The following is a 16832-nucleotide window of genomic DNA, read 5'->3' as shown; positions in this document are numbered from 1 at the left end:
CTAGAGATATTATTTCAGTTCTAGATCGCTTTAAAAATAAGAGGGTGTCTGAGAATTTTACTCTGCAAATGGATAGGCCTAGATCTTAAGATTCAGAGACCACGTTTGCATTTACAGTAAGTTGCATATAGGATTATCTTGTATTTATATATACTAGCATATAGGGTTATCTTATATTTGATAACGGACGTGGGGCTGAGCCTCCCAGTTAAGCTGGGTTCCAAACCCTAATTTATAAAAATAAAAAAAACAGATCTTGTCCATAGCGTAGCTCCGCTTTGAAAATTAACGTGTGAAGTTTGAGTTTTTAGTCACTTTTCCGTCGCATATCCACATCTCGACCGTTCAGTTTTTAGGTACTAGTGTATAGATCTTCTCTGCAAATTTTCAGCCAAAATGATGATCTTTAAGGCATTGATAATTGCCTTAAAGCTAGTACGGTTCAGGTTGACAGATTCAGTCTGTCCATTTTAAGCGAGTTCGAGACCTTAACGATCATCAATTTGGCTGAAAATTTGCAGAGATGATCTATACACTAATACCTAAAAACTGAACGGTCGAGATGTGAATATGCGACCGAAAAGTGACCCAAAACTTGAACTTCACACATTAATTTTAAAGTGGAGCTCCGCTCTGGATAAAATATGTATATATATACACACACACACACACACACACTAGCATTCTTCATACGTGTTTGCGTGTGTAATAATTTTTTTTTTTTTAAGAAAATAAAAAAAATGAAATAAAACAATTATTGCAGAAGAAAATAGTACGAGCAAGTTCACCCGTAGTCAAGAAAAGGCAAAGTCAAGAAGTCAAGAATTCGACCAATCAAGTTACTATTCACTGCCACTGGACATGGGTTTACACAGGTTGTTTTTCTTGCCCGGTCAACACTGTTCACTTTTTACTGTTCACACGACTGTTCACGTAATTTCGCTGTTTTCACCAGTGGGTTTCACTGGTTGACTTCACTGTTCATCGGATTTAAAAAAATATATATCTATTTAATGATAATAATGAATATTTATGTATAATTAATGTCATAATTATGCAATTTACTTTTTTCAAAAATATTTTTTGGAATAATTGGCTAATATCTATGCTTTGTTATGTTTGTGTGCTTTGAATTTGGCTTGTATTATGTTTTGGAAAGTTGGTGTGCTTTTAATTTGGCCAATGTCTATGTTTTTTATGTCAATGTGATTTGAATTTGGCTTGTATTATGTTTATTATGTGCTATGATTTTGAATATAAGGTGTGTGCTTTAATAAGGGGAATTTCCAAATACAACTTGTATTTCCTTAAATTGTCGCTTACATAAATGCAAAACTAGGAATAAGTACAATACAATTACAAACGTGCAGATTGTGGGCTAATTATTTAAATCATAATCCTCATCCTCTCTAGAAATCCAATTTGTGTTTGAAGGCTTATCATTAGGGTTAGGGTTAGGGTTGGTGGAATCACCAGTAGGGAAAGGTGAAAATTGTGGTTGTGTAGGATATCCCCCAGGGTAAGGTGGTTGCGGATAGTATCCACCGGGGTAAGGGGGTTGTGGGAAACCACCGGTGAAGGGAGGTGGTGGGAATCCACTGGTTAAGGGAGGTTGTGGGAATACATAGGGGTAAGGTGGTTGTGGGTATGCACTGGGGTAAGGAGGTTGTGGGTATGCACCACCAAAATTTGGTTATGGGAAGGCACCACCAAAATTGGGTTGTGGATAGTATCCACCCATAGAAGGTGGTGGCTGCTCGTCAAGATCTTCTTTCTCCGCTATCTTCTTTTGTTTTTTTGACCAATAACGCTTTTTATTTGACGTCATTTTACTTGTATCAACCTCCATAATACGCTCTTCCCTCTCTTTATTTCGCTCTTCCCTCTCTTTAATTCGATCTTGCCTTTCTTGAAATAGGAGTTGCTCTTTTCGTATTTCGATTTGCAAGAGGATACATGCTCTTTTCTCTTCCTCTTGGAGACTTCGAGCGAATTCGTCATCGAGTTTTTTCTTGCCATTGGTTGCCTCTATTTGGTTGTTCGCTATACTCTCGAGACTGCTTGACAAAGGACTTTGATCTTTCGCTACCTTCTTTCCTTTCCGTATTGCTTCTTTCGCAGCCTTCCTTCCTTGAGGCCTCACATTAGGATATGCAGTTTCACCTGCAATTACCTCATCTACATCCATGTCCAAGTTGATGGGGGAATTTTCAGCAATTGGTTGTGTGCGCATATGTTGATTTCCTTCATTTGATGTTCCTACTCGAATGAAGTAGGAAAGCTGTGCTTATGGAAATCATGTTACGTTGTAATCGGGTTACATATCGAGTTATCTTTCTGTTATGTCACCGCTATGTCAAAGCAAATGGAGTAGCCAATAGTGCACTCTTTGCTAATTGGTGCTTGTTAGAATACGTGTATTTTGTAGAGTTTTCTGATATTATTTCAGAACGTGCTCTAGATGCTTATTGTAAAGGGGTTTAGGCTCAATGTTCTCCCCTTGTATTCGGCAGTTTCATTAATCAAGGCTAGAGGGTAGCCGCACCAAGCCCTCATTTCAAAAAAAAAAAAAAAAATTGCTTTTGACGTGGTTGATCAGTTAAGGAAAGAGTAAGGACGTGATGCATGCATGGTAGTTATCAAAGCCACACATATTGCAATTAAAGGTGGCATGGAGGCATGGACATGGGCCAATTCATTAAAGACTCAATTATGGCAATTATGGTTTCCCATGCAATCAAGCAATGCCCCACATAAATGTCAAATAACAAATCCCCTATACATGATTGCATGCCGCGAGCTACGAAGTCTTCGCGAAGGCAATTAAGACGTGCATATCCTACCGTTCGCATCCGAGAGTTTACATTCCAAGAGACAATTAATCTTTGCCTACATTCTAGCGGCAACAAAGGCGGATAATTATTAATTATTGCATACGATAGTTATCAAAACTATTCAGTGTTTTGATTCGATTCAAGGCCAATAACTGTGGCCTAAAATATAGTATTTCATTCCTATTAGGAAGGAGAATCTACGAGCAGCCTATATATAGAGGCTAAAGACGATACAACAAAGGACGCAACAACTCTTCAATCAATCTCTACGATTATCCAAGTCTTCCCAGAGCAACCTCTCTTACCGGTGACCACACTCCAATCCCAGTCTCCTCAAGAGCCGGCTGTCAGCGCCACCAAACTAACCCGGCGACTGTACTCCCAGTCCCAGTCTCCCCAGGAGCCGACTGCCAGTACCACTACCACCGATACTATCTCAACCAGCGAAGCAAGGGTAACGCCCTCGCAACCCAGCGAAGCTAAAGATACACTTTAGCAAACTCGTGCTTTCTCCCAACTTCCCAGTGATTGCTCTGCTTAGTCTACAACACTAAGTATCGATTCGGTGAACGCAAGAGATCACAACCAAAGCCCTTACCAGTAAGGCAAGAAGTCCTTTTCCGGAAGGCATAGAAAAGAACCTTGTGACGAGGTTGGTGCTCTCCTCGTCCACATCGTTTGATTCAAAAGTCAGGTCAAGGGACGCCCCGACGACTGCACCCCACGGTGCTGGCACTCCTTCAATCACAGCAGCAAAAGAGATTGTTTGCTACCCAAGATGGTTTTGGAGCTAAACACCTACGTTCATTCTCCGTCACGTCTCCATCAATTTGACCACATGTGTCGCACGTGACTAGTTAAATGAGGCCAAAAAGACTGATTTGCCCTCAATTCATTAAATTTTCTCTCTTATTCATCACCCTCTTCCTTGAAACAGATCAAATCCAAAACTCCAAACATCATTGTTCTTCCAAAGCCCAAAATAGTTAGGCCCTCCATTTTCGGTGGACACCTAGGCTCAGGGCATTCAGGCTCAGGAGACCCAAGTCTTGGTCCTGATGATTAGAACGGCGTAGTCTGACACCACCACTTCCACCAGTAGCGCCACTGCCACACAATATCTAGGTTCATCAACACCATCCTCCGCCGCTGGCACAAGTAATTTGTCACTGCTCAATGGAGAAGCTAGTGGTGGTGGAGTTGAAGCTGGCAGAGTTGTCGCTAAAGGAAAAGAGTCCGAAGGAGGAGGATTCGGAGTATGGCCTGATGCTAAACCTGAACTACGACCACGTTTTGAATGCTTGGTTTGACAAAGTGTCACTGTTTTCAAAGGAGTTGCAGGGCGGCGATGATGGAAACCATGTCTCTGTATGTTCTATTACAGTGAAATTGGAACTCGACCTCTTAACGAAAGAGAGGCTTACAGAATGGGTTACCAGAACGAAAAGGATAAGCTGGCGGCGTCTGCAGTGGCTCTGATTAAAATCAGAAGTCGGGCCCTTGCTTTTAGTAAAAAGAGAGGCACTCACTCTATTCTTAGAGGTAGTAGAGCTCGATTCGATTTAGAGAACAAAGATTGGAGAAACCCAGAGTCTAGGATTCTGGTAATGGGGCGTGCGGAGTCCTCAGAGGATGAGTCGGCTGCGAGGATTCTGGATTTTGATGTCCGGCTTCCTCTGAGCATGCTGATGGCGTTGGTGTTTTAAGAAAATGGCCAGAACTCGATGAGAGCTAGGGAACAGCGCCATCGCGACTTTGATGGTCACTTGAGGAGGCTGGCAGCAGTGGATAGCAGTGATCTTCTTGGGTTTTGATCGGAATTGGGTCCTCAATCGATTGGTGGTGGCGGTGTTGTGAATTGGTGGCCCTGAATAGTGGTCTTCGACGATGGCAGAGAGAAGTGGAAGGGAGAGAGGAGATAATTACTATTACCTGAGGACTGGCGATTAGGTTGGAGGGTTTGATTCAACTGGGAAGAAGGGTTGGTGGAGGAGTGAAAAAATTCTTTTTGCCCTTATTTTGTTACTCACGTGCGTTACAAGTGGTCAGGATTAACGGCGCCGTGACGGAAAATTAAGGTAGGTATTACGTTGATACGAAAAATTGAGTCTGAATATTACTTTGATAACTTTATAAGTTCGGATATTATATTGTCAGTCACCTAAGTCTCCAGACATTGTTGGTGCAAAAAATCCTAAATACAACAATTGAGATGCTCGTACTAGAATTTTTCCTCTCACCGACCGACGCAAACGTTTTCAAATGGCTTTTATTCGGTAGGTATTTTTCGATGTCCCCATCTCATTTCCATCGTTATCAAATGGGTTCCCTTTAGTTAAGATAATATTCATTTTTTTATTAAACTTCAATGTGTTTAGAAGTGTACAGCAACAATTCAGAGCACGTCATTTAAGGCCGTCTACATAGTTCAAGTGTGACTAGGATTGCATGAACGCAATCAAAGCATAGAAATTGACAAGTGATCAACCATAGCGACGTGACAGGTGTTCGCTCCCTGAAAGAAAGGCATTTTCCTTTTCAGGCCGTGATCAATATTCAATATTCCGGTCCTGACTTGTACCAGCTGAATGGATCAATGGATATTCCATAGATCTAGATCCATGGTTTCAGTTTTCACTTGGAGATGCAATTGTCTAGGTTTTGGGCTTGTTTTACTTGCTTGTACTTGTATCTTTCAACGTGATAGATTGCACGGGCATGTCATTGATATTTCTCTACTATTAGTGTTATGTTCAAACCATAATTGAGTAGAGCAATTGCTCTTCGATTTTTATAGAAAAAGGGTAGATGTTGTTTCAGTCCTGGCTTGCTTTAAAATAAGAGAGCGTCGGTGGATAGGTACCTGTTTTTCGGTGAACGTCTTTTTCTTTGGTGGTGGGTATTGCGTCTTTTTCTAGAGTCAGTGGTGGCCAGATTGCAACTTTGTGGATTGCGATGGTTGGGTTCCGATCTCGATCGCTGCGTGTTCGTCTTCGTAGCGATCTGATGTGGTTCGAGCGACGGCGACAACGTTGGGTCGTGATGTTTTCGTGTCATGCTTTGGTTGATTGGGATCCTACAATCTTAGTGCTTGGGCTTTGGATCTGGTCTATATTGGGTCAGATTTTGTGCTTGGACTACTGAATAATTGTCTCGGGGGTGTTTTGCCACCCTTTGTCTATGTGGTTTAAGGGCAGGAGACTAGACGGTCAGTCTTTTGGAATGACTCCTATGCCTCTTTGCCTACAACTATCATTTGTTTTCTTTGCATTTGATCGACGAGTATCCCATTGCACCACAATTGAGTGCACTGGTGGTGATTGGATATTAATCATTTAGTTTGGTTAAGTGTGGCAAGACTAGGTTTTAGTCAATATGCTCAATGAGTGAGCCTTGTACTAGTGAGTGATATTGATTTTTTTTTTTAACTACTTGGTCACTGATTTAAAGAGCAAGTATATAAGGATCTACTGTCTCTGTCAAAAAAATTCTATGAATTTTATTTGTCAAATGGACACGCCCAAATCTTGAAGTTTAGAGACCCGAGACGAATTATTTAATAGACCAATATTGTGTAAATAACATTCAATAATTAAATATCAAAATCCATCAACTGAAGTGTACAATATGTTGTTGTTTACACTAAGCTGCAACTAGCGTATAGTATTTTCTTACATTTGAACATTAATTTTCATACTTCGAGCTCCACAAAACGGGAATTATGATCTAGATATGTAGCTTAATAACTGTGAAGTGCTTACATATGTACTACTCAAGCATTGTTGAATTAGAATTATAAAACGACCGATTGTATTTTACATTTTTAGCTATTTTGACTCAAATTTAACTTAAATATAACAACAGAAATGTTCTAACATAGGTCAATTTTTTCATCGAGCTAACCAAACGTTATCAATTGGATTTTTATTTGGGAAGGTGTTTTTTTCTCGATGTCTCTCTCACCTTGCCATTGTCATCAAATGATTGCGTACTCTTTGTTAAGAAAACTTCATTTTTGATTTTTAACAAGCAGAAAGTTAAATGTGATTATAAGTTTACAACAATAATTCAGAGCACGTTATTTCTATCTAAAAATCATCAAAAGCGGCGACCAAAGCTACTATCACAAAATAGTGAACAATTTAACTAACATTTCCACCATCAGTCGTCGTAATGAATTCCCTTTATGAAGTGCCTCTTCTCCGGCAATGGTTCGTAGTCATTTGCCGATCGCTTCCCCGTCAAGTCAATATCATAAACCGGAGTTCCATCAGCGTACAACAATCCCCAGTGCCTCTCTGTTCCAGGCCCACCCTTCTGATTTTCATCATACAATGCAAATATGAAGGTTGGTATCACTACACCAGGCCTCGCTGGTGTCCCAATTGTTGGCTTAGTAACAATTTTTTGTACCAAATTTCGGTTGTATGTGGCGGCATTGTGTACATTAGCCCCCGGTTGGTTTTGCTCACTGCTGGAGTTTGGCCACCCAGTCTCCGCTATCAAAAGCCGGATGTTTGGGTAGCCGAGCTTGGTCATGGCGAAGATCAAGGAGTCAAGCATTTGGTCCAGAAGATTGGTATAGACCAAACCACTTCCTGGGTCAGTATACCGTAGAGTACTGTTGTTACTAATGTTTTTCAATAATGCATAGTCTAGGCTAATGTCTTTGGGGTTTGAGGACCATGGGAAAAAAGGGTACACATCAATGAAGAAAAATGACTTGGTCCGGTTCAAGAATCTGACCAAGGGAACCATGACTGTTTCCGAGATATCGGATCGGAAAGAGCCACTTGATGGTGGGAAACTCGTTTGAACCACGTCCATTGCTAATGGGGTACCTATTTTGATGTTAGTGATATTTTTGGATTTGAGAGAATACTTGATTTTAGTCATGGCCGGGACTAGATCGTGCCATATTTGGCGATCTTGGTCCGAGAAATAGCTGAGGATTTCATTGCCTACGAGGAGGTACCGGATCATGGTTTTGGGGTAGTAGGGGAGGACATTGTTTCTGACCCATTCATCTGCTTTGGATTGGTCTGAGGCAATGCCAGTGATTTCATTGTTTGGGACCATGATGGAGACTGAGATATTGGTTCCGGATAGGAGTCTTAAAATTTCCGGGTTGGCATCATAGAGCTTCACACGCCCTATTTTCATGGATTTGATGCGCTCGATGGACCGGCTTGGAGAAGGCAAATTGTTCCCTACCTGCCCATAGTTTATGCCAATTTTGCTCGAAATCTCAGCAACTGTCAAGAGGAAAGAAAAATCGAGGATCATCAGTGGAGGATCATTACTTGCATCAAAAGATGAATATACATTAGTACATAACATAGATAACGGAGGGGTAACATTTTCCAATCTAAGTTATAAGACATATTTCGGTTGTCAAAGTTGTGAACCAAAACCGCAAAGTCAAAAGTAATTCTGCTTTGGGTCCAATTTGACATGTACATTCTCACGAAAAGCGAAAATTCCATGCATAGGGATAGATTAATGTGTTTTCAGAAACATACCTGAAAACCAAGGAGATGGAATAGCAGAAGGAAAGCCAAAGGTGCCATTTGATCTGTAGGTGCTTTGATCTTATGCAGAATGATTTGTTCTGCTGCAGAGAACTCCCATACGGGCTCATCTAGATATACTGTGAACACAGAAGATGTTAATATTGGAATGCAGAATGTGTGCATATTAGAATGGATAATTTAAATGTTCCATCCAGGAAGGTTAGCTTGCCGAGTGATCTTTGTGAGGGTGTGAAAAGAAAGCTTAAATGATTCAATATGTGGTCAAGAAAATGAAGTAAGAAAGCCATGGATGTGTGACCGAGTTGATATTGATTGATAAAGTAAAAACGCAAAGACGCTGGCATCACAGCTTTGTCTATGAAGCTTGGTATTCCATTTGTTTTTCTTGTTGATTTCATGATTTGTTTGAAGAATAGCCTCAAATTTATACACGAGAACTGAGCTAGCTTTGACAAAGATTGGGCGGGCCTAAGCTGGTTTTAACGCCTCAAATGAGCATATATAGCCCATACTTGAGCTTAATAACTATTAGATCATCAAAGTTGGGCCTTGAACATATGCCTTGAAAATAGTGCCTCATATCAAAGTTGGTTATTTTTGTTGGAAAAGGTTGATAATTACGACGTTTACCTCATCAGTAATTTATTAAGAAAATTATGCTAAATTATATTTAGATATAAATTTAATGAAAAAAATTATATTTAAGTTAATTTGTTTTGTTTTGTTTTTCAGCCCTATATGTAAATCTAAGGATAATTGAGTATAATTAATTTGATTTAGTTATTGAATAAGTGAACACTACTGTAGTCACAGAATGCTAACATTTAGGGGGTACAGAAGTATAGCCATACCAAAAGACAAAAGTCATGCATGCAATGTTGAAGTCATCTGAAAATAATGCAATTATTGGTAACTTCCTATCAATCTGACAACCGTGACATGGAGGTGAAGTTGGATGGAGTGAAGGAGGGAAAAAGGAAGGTAGAGTGACAAAAAAAAAGGAGTTAAATCAGAAAAATGGAAAATCTGTGTTAAAAAGAAAAAAAATCAATGAAAACCTAAGAAGCACCGATACGGGTACGAGTATCCGGATATGATACGATCGGATACGTGGATACGGCAAATCTTAAATATAATAGGATACGGGTACATGAAGGATACGTCGATTATATATATTTATATATATATATATATATAATAAAAATCAGAAAAGAAAATATGAAAATACATAATTATTCTTGAAAAACACACAATTTACAATTTAATGTTATACATTATCACAATGGGTCATGTGTGTACCTACTACCTACTTATCTATCTCTTTTTTTAATCCCTGCCTGAGGCAAAAACAAAAAGAAAGTCACGGTCCCCCACACCCCCTCTCAATTCCCCCCTCTCTTTCATCTGTTTCTTCTTCTTTGCTAGTTTGAGTTTCCAGATCTCGTCTCTCCCATGTTATGCTTGAACTTTGCTATCGATCTATGTTTATATATTCGGGAGAGGATCTGTTTATGCCAGTTTCCATCAACATTTGGTTTCCAATATGAGCTCATGTTGATTGATTAAGAGAAGAAGAAAGGAATGATATATAAAGAGGAGGGAGAGAGAGAGAGAGAGAGAGAGAGAGAGAGAGAGAGAGAGAGAGAGAGAGAGAGAGAGAGAGAGAGAGAGAGAGAGAGAGAATCAGAGGGCTACGAGGAGAAGAAAGGAGAGAGGAAAGCAGAGGACTGGAAGTTTTTCAGGGCAAGGAACTGGCTAAAGAGAGAGATCTCGATCTGGGTTTGGTTTTTGGTTTTTTGTTTGTTTTTTTCCAGCGTAAAAAGTCACTATTACCCCCCGCGTATCCAATTTAATTACAAAAATTCGTATCTTATTCAGATACGGACGTATCCAAACCGTATCCAAATCCAGATCTGCGTATCCGCGCGTATCCAAGCGTATCCACTGCGTATCGTACCCGTATCCCGGATCGATACGGGATACGAGGCCAAAATGGCGTATCCGTGCTTCATAGATGAAAACTAAACTCTTATAACGAATGTCCTGAGATTTTATTTCAATAGAAGAGGTCTAAATATGAAATTGGGAATTTATATTAACAAACCATTTTAACGATTAATTTGTGGGTTTGGTCACTTAAGTCATTTTAACAATTACTTTATTTAGGTTGTTTGAGGGTAGCCTAACATGACTTTGATATTGACGTGGCCTTTAGAGTGAGTCATGATATATTATTTATTTTTAGGTTTATTGATGACTTAACAATCCTCCATATAAAAAAATAAAAGAAATAATAATAAAAAAAAAATTATTTCTGGGATATTATATTCCTCCTTCTTAATCCGCCTTATTGTCATCCCTACATTACGGGTTCGAAAAACAGTTGCGATAGCCCTGTAACCTAAATAATCAACACAAACCCACACCCCATCCGCCTAAACTAAGCAGAGTTGGTTTTTTTTTTTTTTTTTTTAATTATGACCATTTTTTGATGGGCAAAAGAATATGCAACTAGATCAATTTATCTCCATCTTCATTCCTTGATTCAAGGAAATGAAGCATATACAACCATAGCAGCAAACATGGTGAGCAAAATACTTTTCGGTGAGGATGATGGCGATGTATTGAGTTTATGAGAAGTCCCACTAAAAAGTAGCATCATCATTGAACAACTTTTGGTTGTAATCGGTTGTGGTAATGTTTCTTTTTCTAATTTATGTAATCAAATCTCTTCCTTGTTTAGATTGAAGTCATAACATCCGGCGAGATCTCCTCCTATCATGTCTACTCTATTCTAGTTTAATCTTGTTTGTTCTAAGGCCATCTCCAATAAGGAGGGTTATAGGTAATCTTTGGCCCTTTTTGCTAAAAAATGAACTCCAACAAGGGAAGGTCCAAAGGGTTAGAGGTGGAGAGGTGGGTGGAGAGAGCTACATTTAGCCCTATGGTTGGCCCTTTAGCCCTTGGTGGGACCCACGGAAAATCAGCCAAATCTTCCTTTTCTTCATGCAATACTTAAATCCAACGGCTCATAATTATGCAACCAATTAAATCCAATGGCTCACAATTAATGAGTATAATTATACATATTCACAACTAGCCGTTGGCTTCATAATTGTTTTTTTTGTATCATGTTATAATTATAATGGTGAAAGTAATTCATTTATGAAAATTTTTAATTGCATTTCAAGTGCATTTTTTTAATTGCTTTCAAGTGCATTTTTTTTAAATTTATTCATTTTATATCATGTTAATGAAGTTTATGTAATATTTTATTTATGAAATAAATGGTGAAAGTAAAGTAGAATTAAAGTACACTTTTATTCATTACAATTGAAACCAAAAAGCCACACAATAAAAGTTAAAGCAAATAAAAACAAGTCACCCATTAATAAAAAAAATAAAACAAACTAAGACCCGAGCATTATGACATGACAATGAAGTGGCACATGGCACTTAAAAAACTTATCAGAAAATGTTATTAAAATATTAGTCTAAATTAATTTTAGTCTAAATTAAACTATTATTAAAATAAAATAAAATCATAAAAATTAAAAAACATAATGTAAAATCATAAAATACTTGATAGGGCTAAAATGTAGCCCTCCCTTACTGGAGATGGTTCACTTGTTCATGAATAAAGAATAATATTTTTGAGGGCTAAATTATAGCTCTGGCCCCAATATAGCCCTCCCTTACTGAAGATAGCCTAAGACACATCAGTCATCGCCAAAGATTGTGAAGAGCGGTCACTAATGGATTATTATTGTCTAGAGAAAGAAAAGAGATCCTAGTCACTAGTCCAACTATAGAAATTAGGGTTTGGTGATCTCTAAACATTTTCTTCTACTATCTGGCATTCTGGCCTCAATTTTCTCCAAATATATATAGAATGCTAGAACACAATAGCATAAATTAGTCGGTAAATAGGTCAAATACTCCAAAGGGAACCACCATAGACTCTTTACTTTGGCTCTGTTTGGTCAATTTGGCAACAAATCCAAGATTACAGAATAGTTTCTATCTCATCTCCTTTAAGGAACGTATTTCCCATACATCAACATAATTATATTTCTTTTGGATAAAAGTTAGATACCATGTCACATTTAACTATAAAAGCTCAAGTTACCGGTCAAGGTATAGATCAAGATGTAAACTGGCTTAAAAAGAAAACAACCCTTTATTTGATAAATTGTTGTTAAAGATCACGCTTGCATTTTGCTGTAAGCACTTTATTGCACCCAAAAATAAAAATATAAAGTGTACAGATGAAACGACTAGTTGATCCCAATGAAAACTAAGGTCACTTAATAGGCAAAATCCCTTTTGGCACGTCAGTTGTATCCTTTGTTGGTCAGCATCCAGCAGTAGCACCGAACTTGTTCAAAGGGTTTCCTAAAGAAAAGACATGAGAAATTGCACCCAACTTTCTGTAATGTTCAAAAGGCCAAGACCATATCGTTGTAAAGTGTCTTAAAAAATAAAAATAAAATAAAAAGAATAATCGTTGTAAAGAGTTGAAGAACAAATATCAAATATGGCATCCAAGCACATGCAGCTTAAATAAGTAACAGTTGGATGTTCTTTTCTCTGCACATGTATATAGCCAAAGACATGGCAGTACTATCGAACTCTGATAAAGAATAAAATGCACCTTGTTTGGGATATAAATGAGCTCATGATATATCTAACTGTGCATTCAGCAATTCACCAACTTCTCAGTATTATACAACCACTGAAATTGAATTTTGAAAGTGAACGTAAGATCGAAACCACGTTGTAAACACAAATTCTCATTTTTTAGAAGTTAGATTATCATTTCTTAATAGTTAGAGCATCCGACTCAAAACTAATAAGCAATGAATGAGGAGACTCAAAAACGTCAAAACTTGTAAAACAAAGACTGAATTCATATTCTTGATATGTGAACATTTCAGATTTTGGACGACATTGCCTGATGATCCTTAATCAAATAAGCACATATATACTCGATAATCTACAGCCACTGTATTTCAGTTGTGGCAAAGAAAGAACAGTATGAATGCTAAGATGTTCTCATTAAAATATCAGGATCACACTGAGGGAGCTCAACTCACAATGGGGTAAATTTGTTTAATTGATTTCGCATCACTTGGCATTCCAGTTAGAATCCATTAAAAAAATTGATAACAAATCTAAAAGTAATGAAAGTGATTGATAAGAGAGGAAGTATATATATATTTTTTTAATCAAATAAGAACTTCATTAATAATGAACTGCTTACAACCAATTTTTGGCGACATCTCTTACTCAGAAATGGCCACTAGACTTCCCACTGGAAACCTAAATACTGACTCTAAACTTGTACTACAACTGTATGACAAAGACAACAAGCGCAGGAGCAGTAAATCCTTGACATCTCACCTCTCGTCCAGCCAGTAAGAACTCTAAAACTAGACAACTCACTTGTGTCGACACTAACTCACCAACCAGAGTCCTCCTGACCAGCTTTTGATCGACCAAGCCAACACTCGTTGTGACCTAAACTCGACCAAAAGGATTGCCGGACATTCAAACCTGGGACTAAAACACCAACACCATCACCTCCCTATTGTCAACACCATCCATCCACCATTGCTCCAAAACGCCAACTCCTCCGACCAAATCCCAGACAGGAAGGACCCACTAGAAGGCCAAGGATGACTGTCTATGCCAAACTTTTCGCCACCGCTGCTGACCCAACTCCAGAACAGGAACGACCCCCAAGACTGCGAAAAGAAGATTGTCTCTGCCACACCTTTAGTAGCGACATATTACCAACAATAAAATAAAACCAAACCCTAAACTAACAAACAAACCAAAAAACAAACCCTAAATTAAAACTAGAACAAAAAACTAGAGAGCTCAGTCCTGGCCCAAAAAGATGGACCAAACCCGAGCTTTGACCCAGGAGAGAGGACGACCCCAAGAAGCCTGCCATGCCTCGCATCCCTGCCCCGGCCTCCGTCGCCAAACCACCGCACCACACCGCATTCGCAGGATCGCCGACTTGAACCCACTGCCTTTCCCGAAGAACCATGAATAAGCACCGCCCCAAGCAGACGAAACCAATCCCAGGCCGGATCCAAGGGTTCCAACCCAGAACGGATTGATCCGATTGGCAGAAAGCTGTGCCTCCAAACCATGCCACCACCGACCAACCTCCGAACGGTACGACAACATGCCACCACAAGCATGTCACCGTCAGACCTCCGATCCCCCAACACCGAACTAGTCCGCCGCTGCAACCATCGAATGGTGAAACCAAGCCTGAGAACTACTGTGATCTCCTCCTTCCCCATTGCAGCAACTGCTACCTCGACCCACACTCAGTCAACTAAAGCCCGTCCGACGACGGCGCCAGGGCTAGCCGCCGGACAGGGATGGAACGCGGGAGAGAGAGAGAGAGAGAGAGAGAGAGAGAGAGAGAGAGAGAGAGAGAAAGTTTTTTAGGGTTACGGCTCTCAACTATACTAGTTTTGTATATGTAATTAGAGGAAGTAGATTTAATGGTGAGATATACAACCCAAAGTATCTCTTTTATTGAGAAGAGGTGCCATGTGGAAATCAAATCAAATAAGATCGGAATCTATATAATTACTTCGGACATGAAACTACAATTGTATGTAATTATCCTATTCGAAAATTTATTAAAATTCCATAAAGATATTAAGTGATTTGTGCAGATAAAAATTTAATTGATAATGACTATGAACCGACATGTAGACTCGAAAATCCTATCTAACAATATAGTAAGATTCCTTCAATCTACTCATTACAATTATAACAAATGACCCATAAGCATTTTTAAAAACTTAAATTATTAATTAAGCTGCATATGTTTTTATCTCTCATAAAGCCACCAAAACATAAGAAATATCAATATTTACAAAAATACCAATGCACTTTAGTTTTCATCATTTACGAAAATGACACTGTATCCAAACAACTATTGTTATTAATTAAAAAGCTACTACAAACGATCGAAAAAGTATCTGTCAATGAATCGAAAAGTTACTGTCAATGAACTTAAAATCTACTGTCATTCTTTAAAGAAATTACTGTTAGTTAGTTAGTTGACAATAACTATTCGAAGAAGGTATTAACTTTTCTGATGAATAATGACAACCATTTTGAAAATTGACAATAGTTTTTCAGTGCATCGGTAGTAGCTTTTTGGTCATTCCACATTAGTTTTTTACTTTTTTTTGTTCGTCAGAAGTATATTTTTTGTTTATTGGTAGTAGCTTTTTAATTAATGATAGTAACTGTTTTAACTCGGTGGCATTTTCATAAATGATAACATTTAAAAGTGCGGTGACATTTTTGTAAATATTTTTTGAGTAGGAGGTCAGCCATTTTATTTTCAATGAGGGTAAAAGCAATATATCTTATATTTTGGTGGCTTTATGAGGAAATTTTTTTTGGCTTAGAGAGTAATAAAGTAATTAAAAATGACCTTATTTGTCATTGGCCCAATTATATATATTTTTAACAAATTACATATAAGTTATAATTTTGAAGCATACAAATAAAAAACAATAACGTTAGAGTTTATAATATAAACCTCAAACGATTAGAGTTGAGAAAATTATAGAGCTTGCTATTAGAGTCTATAATTTAGAACTTGCTTTTTAAAGGTCTAGAAATTTAGACTATGATCTATTTTAGACCACAACAATTGAAAATGGCATTAGAGCATCCATCTCGAACTATCTTGTTAAGTTCTTCATGTCGAAATTAATTGACAAGGGATGAGGAGGCTCAAAAACATCTTAAATTGTAAACCAAGGCTTCACATTCCTGATATTTTAGATAGCAACAAGAAATCTACATTTCAGATCTTGGACTACACACTGCATGGTGACCCTTGATAAATAAGAACAGTCATCTTAGAATTCTCCTACATGCTAACTACTCAGACATCACCTGTCTGGCAATGAGGTTCAACCACCAAATCCTTGTCACCATCATTCCATATAAATACATATTGGTCTCTCTATCAACCTCCCTTGTACGTCTCTAAATTGTTAACCATCAATTCACATGAAACACAGAACAGAAGCAAGATAAATGATATAGTGAAGGTCCTACAACATGTGCAGCACTACAGAAGTCACTTTTCAACCAAACCTAACGTGCTTCCTTCTAAATTCCATGTGCAATCACCCCACCAATTCATTCTAAATTATAACTATAGAAATCATGCACAACAAGTAATCACGGAATCACCCATCTCTCTTCCAGCTTTTATCCAATGATCAACCTACCCTCTTTAGTTTCTTTTTCTTTTATCATAAGATCTTGCTGGTACAACTGGGATCCTAAGCAGTCCTTCTGTCGTTTAACACAGGCTGGGGGAATCATTTAAACAAATACTCAAACATGATAAATGAATTGCCAAGTGAACATAGCAAGTGGAAATAAAGAGTCAAGCCAATAAACA

General features: G+C 38.2%; 1 protein-coding gene across 2 annotated transcripts; it reads right to left on the bottom strand.

Annotated features, from left to right (window-relative positions):
• Positions 1-6787: 6787 nt before the first annotated feature.
• LOC112200350 (probable glucan endo-1,3-beta-glucosidase A6) lies at positions 6788-8841 on the bottom strand. 2 transcript variants are annotated; one of them, XM_040519025.1, is made up of 2 exons: positions 8357-8841; positions 6790-8089 (listed from the first exon to the last, which is right to left on the bottom strand). In XM_040519025.1, exon 2 carries the CDS (start codon positions 7995-7997, stop codon positions 6996-6998), a length of 1002 nt encoding a protein of 333 aa, XP_040374959.1. In that variant the 5' UTR covers positions 7998-8089; positions 8357-8841; the 3' UTR covers positions 6790-6995. The 2 variants fall into 2 exon arrangements, with proteins under 2 accessions (XP_024197141.2, XP_040374959.1); XM_024341373.2 differs by lacking the exon at positions 8357-8841 and having other exon boundaries at positions 6788-8349.
• Between the last annotated feature and the right edge of the window lie 7991 nt (positions 8842-16832).

Source organism: Rosa chinensis, chromosome 4, assembly GCF_002994745.2.
Source record: "Rosa chinensis cultivar Old Blush chromosome 4, RchiOBHm-V2, whole genome shotgun sequence".
Classification (NCBI taxonomy): domain Eukaryota; kingdom Viridiplantae; phylum Streptophyta; class Magnoliopsida; order Rosales; family Rosaceae; genus Rosa; species Rosa chinensis.
The sequence above is the reverse complement of the archived record's forward strand: the minus strand, read 5'-3'. Positions and strand labels throughout refer to the sequence as shown.